This window comes from Alosa sapidissima, chromosome 11 (assembly GCF_018492685.1).
Source record: "Alosa sapidissima isolate fAloSap1 chromosome 11, fAloSap1.pri, whole genome shotgun sequence".
NCBI classification, from domain to species: Eukaryota; Metazoa; Chordata; class Actinopteri; order Clupeiformes; family Clupeidae; genus Alosa; species Alosa sapidissima.
The window spans coordinates 20,983,963-20,996,220 of NC_055967.1; the positions used below are offsets into that span (position 1 = coordinate 20,983,963).

Below are 12,258 nucleotides of genomic sequence, written 5' to 3' on the forward strand. Positions count from 1 at the left end.
GTACTTGGTTTGATTTGATCCTTGCTTTTGGGGTAATTCCTAAATAATCAGGTTGTACTTTCTCTGTGTCAATTGAAAACCAATAAAAAGAATTTTGAAAGAAAGAAAAATGAATGGCAGCGATACCTTTGTTTTACCTTTGGCTTTGAAGACATTGTGTATGAAGTGTAGGCACCACGATTTTAAGGTGCTGCATGCAATTTAATAGCTTATCTAAAGTTCTGACTGCTTTCTTTTTCATTACAGTAAAAGCATAGTGAAGGGAGGGGGATTGTCACCCTACCTGGCCTTGAAGGCTTTTACAAGTACTTTGTACTTCTACTTTCAGTGTGTTTTATGATAGGCTTCTTGTCATACTTAAGTACTTTAAATGTGTTTTATAATAGGCTTCTTGTCATACTTAAGTGCTTTAAATAATAGATAGCCTACTTGAAGACTTTTACTTAAGTGGTATGCTTATAGATTACTTTTACTTTTACTTAATCATTTTCTGATCAAATATCTGTACTTCTACTCAAGTGTGGGTTTCAGATACTTTATACAACTCTGACAAAGACCCATCATTATTTTGCCCCCATGCACAGTATGGAGGATGATAAGAGAGGCAAACAATTCCATAAGAATGTTGGAGAGTTACAGAAAAAGGTGTCGTCTTGGTGTTACCAAGTCTCAGAGGCCTCAGTGCCAAGGGCGCTTGCTTTCATAATCTGGTAATTTGAACAATACCCTCTATATGATTCGTGACTTTACTATCCCACTGACATGCTACTTTCCTTTGGGTTATAGAAGATTAATGTGGAGACAAGCCAGATATGTCAGCCAAAAGACTTCCCTGATATCTGTCCAAAGATGGCATTGCTTGTGAGTAGCATCTGTGTAATGCACATCAAAGACTGGATGCACAATACTTTCAACATTTGTATATCTATACAATGTTCATGTTCAGGGCAGCCGTGGCCTACTGGTTAGCGCTTGGGACTTGTAACCGGAAGGTTGCCGGTTCGAACCCCGACCAGTAGGCACGGCTGAAGTGCCCTTGAGCAAGGCACCTAACACCTAACACCTCACAGCTCCCTGAGCGCCGCTGTTCTTGCAGGCAGCTCACTGCGCCAGGATTAGTGTGTGCTTCACTTCACTCTGTGCTGAGTGTGTTTCACTAATTCACGGATTGGGATAAATGCAGAGACCAAATTTCCCTCACAGGATCAAAAGAGTATATATACTTATACTTATGTCATTCTCAGGTGTGTCAATTATGGATAAATAAACTAATTTGTTTCCCAATGCTTTTACAACATGCCACATGCTACAATTGAAAATTCCAAAGACTTCAGATAATTCTTTTTTATGCTTGTTCCATCAGTGTGCAGGTGAACATTGGGTGCACTTAAGTTTCAGAAATGGGTTAGCAGTAAAAAAAAAACTGTAATCATAATAAATATTTCCAGATTATATCACTAGGAATACCTCCACAGAGATACATATCTGACCATGTAATTCTGTGTGACAATGACTTGTCAGGTGGTTTGCTGGGTGTGCGAAGGCATCTTCAGTGCAAGCCACAGCTGCAACAGTCATCATGTTTATCTTAGGTGTGCCAAACTCAACAAAAACCAGAGTTTACAGCAAAGGCAAAGAGCAACGCCACCTGATGCTGGTCGAATATGATATTTCTATTTTTCAGGGAGACAACCCCAATGCAATCTTTTTGCTTTTAAATTAAAATGATATATATGAAACAATTTCAACGAATCAATTTCAACAATTCAGTCATTCAAACTTCACAAGAAGGCTGAATTGCGCATAATATGCCATTTATTAGCTGAGGAACGACATGTTTTAAGTAACGCTAGGGGGAGTCGTGCCTGCGCAACAACAGACTCCAATAAGCTACACCTGAATTTAGCATCTTCATGAAGCGGTGCGTCTGTGCGCGCATCCAACGTGCAGTCAAGCGCCACACAGTAGACGCAGTTGTGTAAGTGATAAGCAAGAATAAGGGCAGAACTTGGAAAGGGTTGGCAAATGATATCTGTCGACTAGGCTACCTCGAACACCGATAATGGATAACAGGTAAGCTACATCTTTGTTTAATGTGTAGGCCTATAAAGAATGTGAGTTGAGACCGCCAGAAGAAAGTGATTTGCTCCATAACTGAGCAGTGTGAGCGTCATTTGAACATAAGGGGGGAGACAAAACCGATTAAATTCATTGGTACTAGTTTTCTACATCAGAGATGGTGTGAAACATTCAGAGGGGAAACTATCAGTGGTGTGTTAAAGTAGATGTGAAAGAATGGAAATGAATATTGGACATCGAATGCGTCGACAAAGCCATTAACATGTTGTCTGGACGGCTGAGTAGTCAACTAGTTATTCTTAGACGCTGAATTAGGCTACTTAACCGATTTAACTATTTTGTCCTACTTTATTGAATTCACTCTTAAAATGATTAGATGTGTGATGTTGGAAACAGTGTGTTCTGTCCCCACATTCTTCAACTCTCAAAGCTTGTCTGTGTCTTTGATGCACGAGGGTCGATAACTAAAGCACTGGAATTTTAATAATAATAATAATAATAATAATAATTATTATTATTATTATTTATTCTTGCACGGACAGTAATGACTAAATCCCTATGTTTTATTTGTTGCATTCATGTGGATTATTTAAGCAGTGCGCGCAATCACTCACATAGCCGTCTGTTTATTATTCCGACTGCATGCAATCTGGAAATGCAGACGCTGAAAATGAGTGACAATCTAATTCGTATCAAACACTCATCAGAGCATGTGGCTCTTGCTGTCAGTCGCCCTGAATCAGCCTCACTCCCTCCACAACCTCTTCACAACAATAGGGCGCAAGCCAGAGAGAGGCTGGGGAGTCCAAGGTCGCTGTCAGTTAAGGATTGGCAATTTCACAGCAAATAAATATAATCAGAGTACCTGACTCAAAAAGTTACTATCATATTCTTTCCAATAGGTTACGGTGCATGTGTATTATTTTGAGACAGAATTAAACAAGATATGGTCATGGTAGTTAGAGGCATCTATGTTCTTGTTTGTTATTCTTAAAAATATAACAGGCAATAGATAGTGATCATATGCCTCAGGGTTTGTCAGAGAGATACAACACAGACAGTCTCATGGGAGAAAAAAAAGTCATGTCACTTTTCTTTGTTTTGCACTATATAAAACAACAGGCGTTCTAAAGTGCCTTCCTGTCAAGGTACATAAAGGCTAATAAAAATAAACACCTGTCTGCATTTAGACTTTCTATAAAGGGTCAATTGCCTCTGAGATGAGTGCAGGGCCATGCTGTCGGCTAAATGTGAGAAAATGTGTGTATTCTCTCACAAATGGAATGCTTTAGTGATACAGCAGGAAAGCCAAGCTTCTGTGGTCCCTAAGCAACTAAATAGAAAAGCAGAAATGGTCTGCAGTAAAACAGTGTGAGCAAGTTCCAGCCTGATAGCGAAGCTGACTTGAATTGGTTTTTATTCTGTCTGCCTAAATTTGTCAGAGGAGCTCGACACGGGCAAAGGGTGACGGTTGAGCTGTCTAATCTGAGGGCCACAAAGACAGCTCAGAAGCAGCCTCCTCCTGCCATGTATAGGCTAAATAAGACCACAAAAGTTGTGTGAATGTTTTATTTTTTTTAGAGAGTGAGAAGGAATTACGAAAGTATGACTGCTTCACATTCCACGACTGAGTTAGTGCTTCCATGTAATGGCAGTAGTCCTCCAGAGTGCAGAAAGTTAACTTGTTATAATTGTGTTAACCCACGGATATGGTTACCTGCAGCTGAACCACAGCCATGGGTGTGTCATTTACCAACCCCATGCTCATTTGCCATATTGCTATTACACAACAATTCCAGTTACAACTAATCAGGTTTAAAAGACATTTCAATTGTATTTTCCATCATTTCTACTTTATCTTCTATCATTTTCATTTTTATGTTCTTTCAACCTCTGCTCTGTCCCCAAAAATAGTTTCACTCTTCAGCAAGTTCAGTGAGAGAGGCTATACGTGCACGATCATACAGTATACTGTGTAAGGGTTCATCTAACATCCGCCCTATTCCATTTACTCCATTTTCTTTCCATAACTGTAAAATCCGATGCTATGATGATTACTAGCGATAAAGAGTCCGAACAGGGATGTCCTGGGATATTTTCTCTCATGGACTGCCTCTCCTCCAATCAGAAATGAATAAATAATTTGATTGGACGTAACAGTTGTATAATATGAGATAAATAGTCATTATTTACACAATTAAGATTTTAGCTTGCAATTAGAGATTTAATATTTTGAGAAAGTACATTGAAAGACTTCAAGACTTCGTTGGCAAAAATGCATTTAGAATTGATAAAAAGTTGCAATGGCTCAAATGATCATATGCTTCTCTCAACATATTTGATGTTTAAAATCAGAGGAGGAGGCATCTCCTGTTGAGGCATCCAACCTTTTACCACACACACACACACACACACACACACACGGATATAATGTATTGATTAATTAAATTAATGAATTAGTAGAATATGAATAATTTCATACTAAAAAGTCAATTAATAGCTCACTAACAATGTTATGACACCTGTACATAGTACTGTGTAGTCCAGGTTCAGTCACAGTTCAACTTTCAAGGCAAATAAATACTCAGAAGGTAGATGGTAGCCTGTTATTAAACTATGGAATTAAAACAAAACCACAAAAATGTTGAGATACAAGGGACTGTATCTCATCCTGTATGCTCTCCGAGCCCAGTAATTTCACTGAGAAGTTCAAAGATGCTCTCTGACTTTTCAGAGACTTTTGAGCGTAGTAATTTTACTGAGGAGTTCAAAGATAAAACAAGTTACAGTATACTGCATATTCACTTTACCCTAACGCCACAGTAAGAACATCTATTTGTATAACTAACACAAACATGCATAAGTCATTACATCTGAGATGTCTGGATTCGAGTAATGGTTTGCATTAATTTGCCCAAAGAAACACACTCACAGCTGCAGAAGGAACATACACTAAAAGCTGTAGATTATTTTTTAAGGCTTTTACTTTTCTTTCTTTTTTTGTCTCGTAATCGTCCATTCCTGAAATGTCTCATTTGAATAATTTGCTGTAAAAGCTTATCGGCATGGTGGTTTGATCATGATTCGGAGAAAAGACGTATCTCCCCCTCGAACAAAAGCAGGGGTAAAGAAGCGATTTGCATGGAGAAAGTGAAGAGGCTTGGCCTCGTCCTCTCGCTGTGTCAGCTCTGTGTGCGAGTCCTCGGAGAGCCACAGGTGCTTTGGTATTCACCGTCACAAAAACAGGAATTATCGTCCACAGCCAGGCGAGACAGACATGTTTGCAATTATTTAGCAATTAGCGTTAGACTGTGAATCCTCTCGCTAATTATGGGAGCAGGCATTCTCTCTGTACACTAATGCAATCCTTATTTCCAGGAAGATCGATAGGATGGACAATTGCATTACAAGAGGAGAAAACCCCCAAAGGAGAGTTAGAGACCATATTTGCATTTGATAGAGAGAATCAAATTAGGGCCTCCTGATATACTTAAGAAGAGGACAAACAAGAGTTCAGAGAACAAGAAAAACCTTTAAACTACTTCAGAGAATAAACATGGCTGTTTTCTGCAACTTGATGAGATCCACATAAAAACTGCAGACCGGAGTACTGAAGTCTTAAAAGTGGTTCTATTAAGACACTGCCACACATATACACATTGTATTGAAGATACAGACACAGATACAGACATACCCATAAATAACCAAGCCAAACAAGCAAAACCATGGCTGAAAATGTCAGTTCCATGTCGGACACCCCTACCAATGTGTCTCTGGCGAGCTCAGTTGACCTGATCTCCCAGTCTCTTGAGTACAAGACCATCTCTGTGTTCCTCGTCCTGCTGGTTTGTACCGTGGGCATCGTGGGCAACATCATGGTGGTCCTGGTTGTCTTGACCACACGGCACATGCGCACGCCCACCAACTGCTACCTGGTGAGTCTAGCCGTGGCTGACCTTATGGTCCTGGTGGCAGCAGGCCTGCCCAACATCTCCGACAGCCTGACAGGAACTTGGGTGTACGGCCATGCGGGCTGCCAGGGCATCACCTACCTGCAGTACTTGGGCATCAACGTGTCCTCCTGCTCTATCACCGCTTTCACTGTGGAGAGGTGAGTGCCACCTAGTGGTAAGGAGGTGGAAGTGATGCCATCTACGAATAGTTTATATGATTTAATGAATGTTTATAAAGATCTTATTAACTCTCTATTAGCATTTATAGACATAACACTTGTAAACATCTTAAAACATCATGAGAAGTGGTACTTGAATTATGTTACTTGAATCCATTTCTTTAAATGGATACAGTCTGAAATTGAAAGAGTGATTGTTTACCATACTTCATAAATTGCATAACCAAATGTGTATGTAACATTTGCAACCCAAATGATGTCGCTACATTGTATCCCATGACAGGTATATTGCCATATGCCACCCGATGAAAGCCCAGACAGTGTGCACGGTGTCGCGAGCGAAGCGCATCATTGCAGGCGTGTGGGTCTTCACCTGTATCTACTGCATGGTGTGGTTCTTCCTTGTTGACATCCAGGTGAGCCAGCTCAGACTTGGCCCACTCCGATCGACATTCTGAAAGAACGTACACAAGTGATTGGTGCACATTCCAGTGATTCAGTGAAAGATTTGGTGAAAATATTGTGGCAGGAAAAACTCAAACAATTGTCATTCCCCAAATAGCATATCGACATTTAAAAATATAGAATAAAATCCCACTGTGTTTATATGTTCTGTGGGATTTGCGTAAATTGATGTCGCTTGCAGCATGCAACAACATGTCTATAAGCATGAAATGACGCTAGCCTCGTGTCTGTGTGTGTGTGTGTGTTTGTGTGTGTATGTGTGTGTGTGTGTGTGTGTGTGTGTGTGTGTGTGTGTGTGTGTGTGTTGCCCCAGATGAACCCTGATGGACGTGTGCAGTGTGGCTATCGTGTGTCCCGTGACCTCTACCTCCCCATCTACCTCATCGACTTCGCCATCTTCTACGTGATCCCTCTGCTGCTCGCCATCGTGCTGTACGGCCTCATTGCCCGCATCCTGTACCTCAGCCCACTGCCCAACGCCCCGGGCTGCAGCGCTGCCACGGCAACCACGCTCCGTCGGAGCTGCAAGGAGCCCGCCAGCAATGGCAACAAGGGAGGGCGACCCAAGAGCACACTGTCATCCAGGAAACAGGTGTGTGTGTGTGTGTGTGTGTGTTGGAAAGTATGTGCATACGTGTTTGTGTGTTCAAGTTTTTGCAGGGGGAATAGGTGTATGTATGTTGTGTGTGTGTGTTGTGTGTGTGTGTGTGTGTGTGTGTGTGTGTGTGTGTGTGTGTGTGTGTGTGTTGTGTGTATGTGTGTGTGAGTCTGTGTGTGTGTGTGTGTGTGTGTGTGCACGTGTGTGTACGTGTGCGTGTGTGTGTGTGTGTGTGTGTGTGTGTGTGTGTGGTGTGCTTGTCTGTGTGTAGTGTCTTTATGACCACATGGGAATGTGTGTGTGTGTGTCTGTGTGTGTGTGTGTGTGTGTATCCATTCATTTGTGAATGTGTGTAAGTATGCGTGTCTCCGTTAATGAATGCTGTTCATCTTCATTAGGCCGTGGCTGGCATCCAGACGCGTTGGTCATGCCTCGCCACTGCCAGTGCACTCTGCTGAGCCACTTGCAGATCACTCCGGCCAAAATATGCACCACTAGTGAGTCAACGAAGACACCACTCTGAGTGTACAATGATGAGTTTGATTTCTATCACAGTCAGCAAAAATGTAGGCCAACAAAAGTAAGCATTTTTCGGCAAGTCAGAAAAGGTGGCACTTTTTAAAATAACCAACTTCCAAGCAATTTATTTGCTCTTTCAAAAGTCAGACCTGAATATGGCTAACAGTAGCGGGCAGCTGGTGCTCCTTTGCCGATTGAATGTGAGTGAGTTGAAGGAAAGCAATTAGGCAAGTGGACATGATGAGGTCCAGTGGTTGTACTGTGTGAATGATTTTACGTTAGAGAGCAGCGACAGCAGCTGAGATGGGAATGGGAGGATGAAGAGACAGATGGTGGGTGAATGCTATCATAACCTGCCATTCACACATCGCCAGACAGATATGCACACACATATGCAGACACACACACACACACACACACACACACACACACACACACACATAAACACAGCTGCTTTCACACTAACTCACCACACACACACACACACACACACACACACACACACACACACACACACACACACACACACACACACACACTAAAACAAAACCTCACCTGCAAAAATACACAAACACACGAAAGCTTAAACACAGTGAAAGTGATCCAATGTGGATGGGTTCACAAGTCAGAAATTGCAGGGTTGTGTGTTTTTACTCTGTATACTGTATTTGGCTCTAAACTGAGGGTGACTGTGAAGGATCCCTGCAGCTGGATGATCAGTAAAGATTCTGGTGTCCACTCATGTATTCTACTACTCTTGCAAAAGCATCGGTCACAAAGGTTTTGATCAGCAATGACTATTCAATTTGGCCCTATTACAAACAAACACACACAAACACACACCCCCCCCCCCCCCCCCCCACACACACACACACACACGTGGTGACTTGTGATATGCTAATAACAGCAGCCCACACATCCTTTCTCATACTCACTCAAATTCAAATATGTTTGAGACATCAGTCACATATTTGCACTGCCGCAAGCACCAGATACAAACGCATCCACTTGCACACACACACGCACAAGCATGTGCATACACACACACACACACACACACACACACACACACACACACACACACACACACACACACACTCACCCACAAATAGATTGGGGATAAAGAACCTTGGACCTGCTGTGAGCTATGGTCTGCTGTTTTCTGGTCTTAGCCTGGAGAAGGCTATTTAAGAAAAGCAAGTGAAAAAGCTCACTTTACAACCTTTGGATAAAATCCTCTGCCATATCAATAAATTGGAATTGTAAACTTGTATTATGCACAGCACATATATACATTTTTATACCAGTGCATTGTGTGCTGCTGGTTGTGAACCTGTAACTTTAGTACTGATATAAGCTTGATAGTCTAGCTGTTGAGTTTCATATTGTTACCTTGATTTTCTTCCGTTTTGTGTTCTGTTTCCAGCTATTCTACCTTGAATTTGGTCTTGTTGATAGTCTACCTGTTGAATTTGGTCTTGTTGATAGTCTACCTGTTGAATTTGGTCTTGTTGATAGTCTACCTGTTGAGTTTGGTCTTATAGATAGTCTACCTGTTGAATTTGGTCTTGTTGATAGTCTACCTGTTGAAATTGGTCTTGTTGATAGTCTACCTGTTGAGTTTGCTCTTGTTGATAGTCTACCTGTTGAGTTTGGTCTTATACTGTAGATAGTCTACCTGTTGAATTTGTTCTTGTTGAGTCTAGCAGTTGAGTTTGTTCTTGTTGATGTTTGCTCTAGTTTACCTATTGAGTTTGGTCTTATTGCTAGTCTACCTGTTGAGTTTTGTGTGGCCATCACCATCCTCTACCAGTAAATCATAAAGGCTACCAGCAGCCATGTAACCAAATAACGCATCTTCTCCTGCTGTCTCACAGAGGGCCATTCACAAAGAGTTCAGAAAAGGGACTTGTGCTTTGTTTTTGGAGGACTTTGGGCCTTGATGGATGCCTTCCTTAGTCTTTTATGTATACTTTAGAACTATGGCACCATCAATTAGAGGAATCAAGTAATGATGATTATGACAGATTTATCCTGGAGGGCCATTTTCCATCCGTAATCCCAAGCCAGGCAGTCAGAGGCTGGCTATTCAAAATATCCAATGCGATAGCAGTAGTTAGCATAGTAGCAGCAGTGGGTGAACACTGACAGCTAGTCACGTAGACAGGTGGGGAGGAACTTAAGAAGAATGTGCATTTGCCATCTATGCAATAATTCAGTTACAGAACACATAGTTCAGTGTCCACAGATCCACAGATCATCTGTGGTGCCATGTGAGATGACTGATGTTGGTAAGATCACCTTCTTTTTTGTTTTGCTGTGTCGGTGAGGCCCATGTGTGTTTGTGTGTGTGGTGGGGGGGAGGGGGGTCTGTGTGTGTGTGTGTGTGTGTGTGTGTGTGTGTATTTGTGTGTGTGTGTGTGTGTGTGTATGTGCGTGTGTGTGCTATGCTGTATGTGTGGCACCGATCACAATCTTGAAGATTTGAGAGGCCTCCACTTGAGCTGAAGATTAGCATAATATGCTCTGTGATGTTCACTGGAGTATCTTTAATGCCACTGATGATGCCAGGCTCGCAGCTCCCTCATGAATAAGCATCATCTCTCAATTTCTCTCTCTCTTCTCTCTCTTTCTGTCTCTTTATCCTTCTCTCTCGTTCACTCTCCCTGACTCTCTTTCTCTCCCACTTTATTCCTCTCTCTATCTCTCTCCAACTCTCTAGTGCTGCACCTCCCGCCTCTTGATCAGTAATGATAATCACAGAAACTTCATAAAGTTTCCCAATATGGTTTTGGGGATACCAATCAGTATTAAAGCCAACAAAAAAGGGGGTTTAATCCCCTTGTGGCTTACACCCTTGTGTGTGTGTGTGTGTGTGTGTGTGTGTGTGTAATGTTATCAGCACTGATTTGATCTCAGTCCTCTGTCTGTTCAGGTCTCTTCTGTTCTTTTGTGTGACCTGATCAGAAGTGGCAGATGTCTTTGTTTGCCTTGAGATGAGAGCCTTGGTTCTCCTCTGATGAGCGATCACAATGAGTGCATGCATATTCAAAATGTCAGCTCTGGTGTCTTTCTCATCCACTATAGCTGGCTTGCCAGCTCAGTGACACGCTTTCTCTCTCCCGACACTTGAGCTGTTTGTATGAGCGCTGCCATTGCTGTGATTATACAGTAACTCAGGAGTAACTGGCAATTACAGAGTAGTGTGTGAGGGGAACTACAGATGTGGAGAGGAGGAGAGAAGAGGAGGAGAGGAGAGAAGAGAAGAGGAGAGGAATAGAGGAGAGGAGAAAAGAGGAGGAGAGGAGAGGTGAGAAAAGGAGGGGAGGAGAGAAGAAATGAAAAGAGAAGAGGAGAGAAGAGGGGAGAGGAGGGGAGGAGAGTAGGGAAGAGGAGGAGAGGAGAAAAAAGGAGAGGAGAGGAGGGGAGAGGAAGGGATGAGAGTAGAGAAGAGGAGGAGAGGAGAGTAAATGAGATGGGGAGAGGAGGAAAGGAGAAAAGAGGAGAGGGGGAGAGGAGGAGAACACCTGCTCTGCTCAGCTCTGCCCTGCCCTGCCGTGTGAGCGGAGGAAAAGGAGGTGAGGGGACAGGAGGAGGAATTGGAGTCTAACGGCGTTTGGCTTCGACCTGCCACACAGGGGTTCTGGAATGTCTGCGAGCAGATGTGTTCTGTCGCCATGGTCACAGAGCATGGGGTAGAGGCATGCCAGAGTGTCCTACTGTCTCTCTCTCTTCTCAATCTCTCTTTCTTTACTTGCTCTCTTTCTTTGTTCCCTCTCTCTTCCTTTCTCTCTTCTGTTGTCTTCATGTCTCTTGTCTGTCTTTGGGCTCTAATATGTAGGACACACAATGTGCAATGCATTACGTTAATATCGCAAGAACGAACGCAAATTCACTGAACTGGGCAAAACACTTTGCTAATTTAAAATAGCGCAACAACGTACTGCACACAAGTACTGATGCATTGTTTTTTTCTTTCTCTCTATCTCACTTTCCCTCCTCTTTCTCTCTGCTTTGTGTTCTCTCTTTTTCTCTCTCTTCTTTTAGATTCTCCATTTCTCTATCTCTATTCTTTCTATTTCTCCATTTCTCTCTCTCTGAATGTCACCTTTTCTACACTTCCTTTCTTTGTTCTCTCTTTTTCATCCCTCTCTCCAACCTTCTCTCCCTCTCACCATGTCACTTTTATATTTCTTCTTTCTCTTTCTTTTTTTTCTACCTTCGGATATATTTCCTGTGTGGCAACACCACTAAGAGCCACCTGCCTGAGTCATTTAAAAAGGTCCAATGTCCCTGCTGGCAGCCCAGGCTCCCCCTGGAATTTTCTTTTTGACACCCTGTGTTTGAATTAATCTTTGAAGAATTCCAAAGCCTTCAGTTCACAACCAGTATGTACAGTGTTTGTTATTATATCTGCCTGCAACATTTGCTCACAGAAGGGAATTGAGTGAAAAGCTATTACTCA

General features: G+C 42.3%; 1 protein-coding gene across 2 annotated transcripts in view; it reads left to right on the forward strand.

The window, feature by feature from the left end:
- The first annotated feature begins 1,953 nt into the window (after positions 1-1,953).
- Positions 1,954-12,258, forward strand: part of trhr2 (thyrotropin releasing hormone receptor 2) — a 13,573-nt gene continuing 3,268 nt past the window's right edge. Inside the window, exons 1-4 of one of the 2 annotated variants that reach the window (XM_042111280.1) lie at positions 1,954-2,073; positions 5,458-6,190; positions 6,495-6,627; positions 6,990-7,268. In XM_042111280.1, coding sequence (XP_041967214.1) covers positions 5,805-6,190; positions 6,495-6,627; positions 6,990-7,268 — 798 coding nt within the window. In that variant the 5' untranslated portion in view covers positions 1,954-2,073; positions 5,458-5,804. The remainder of the gene's footprint in view (positions 2,074-5,457; positions 6,191-6,494; positions 6,628-6,989; positions 7,269-12,258) is intronic. The other variant, XM_042111281.1, reaches the window with a different exon arrangement.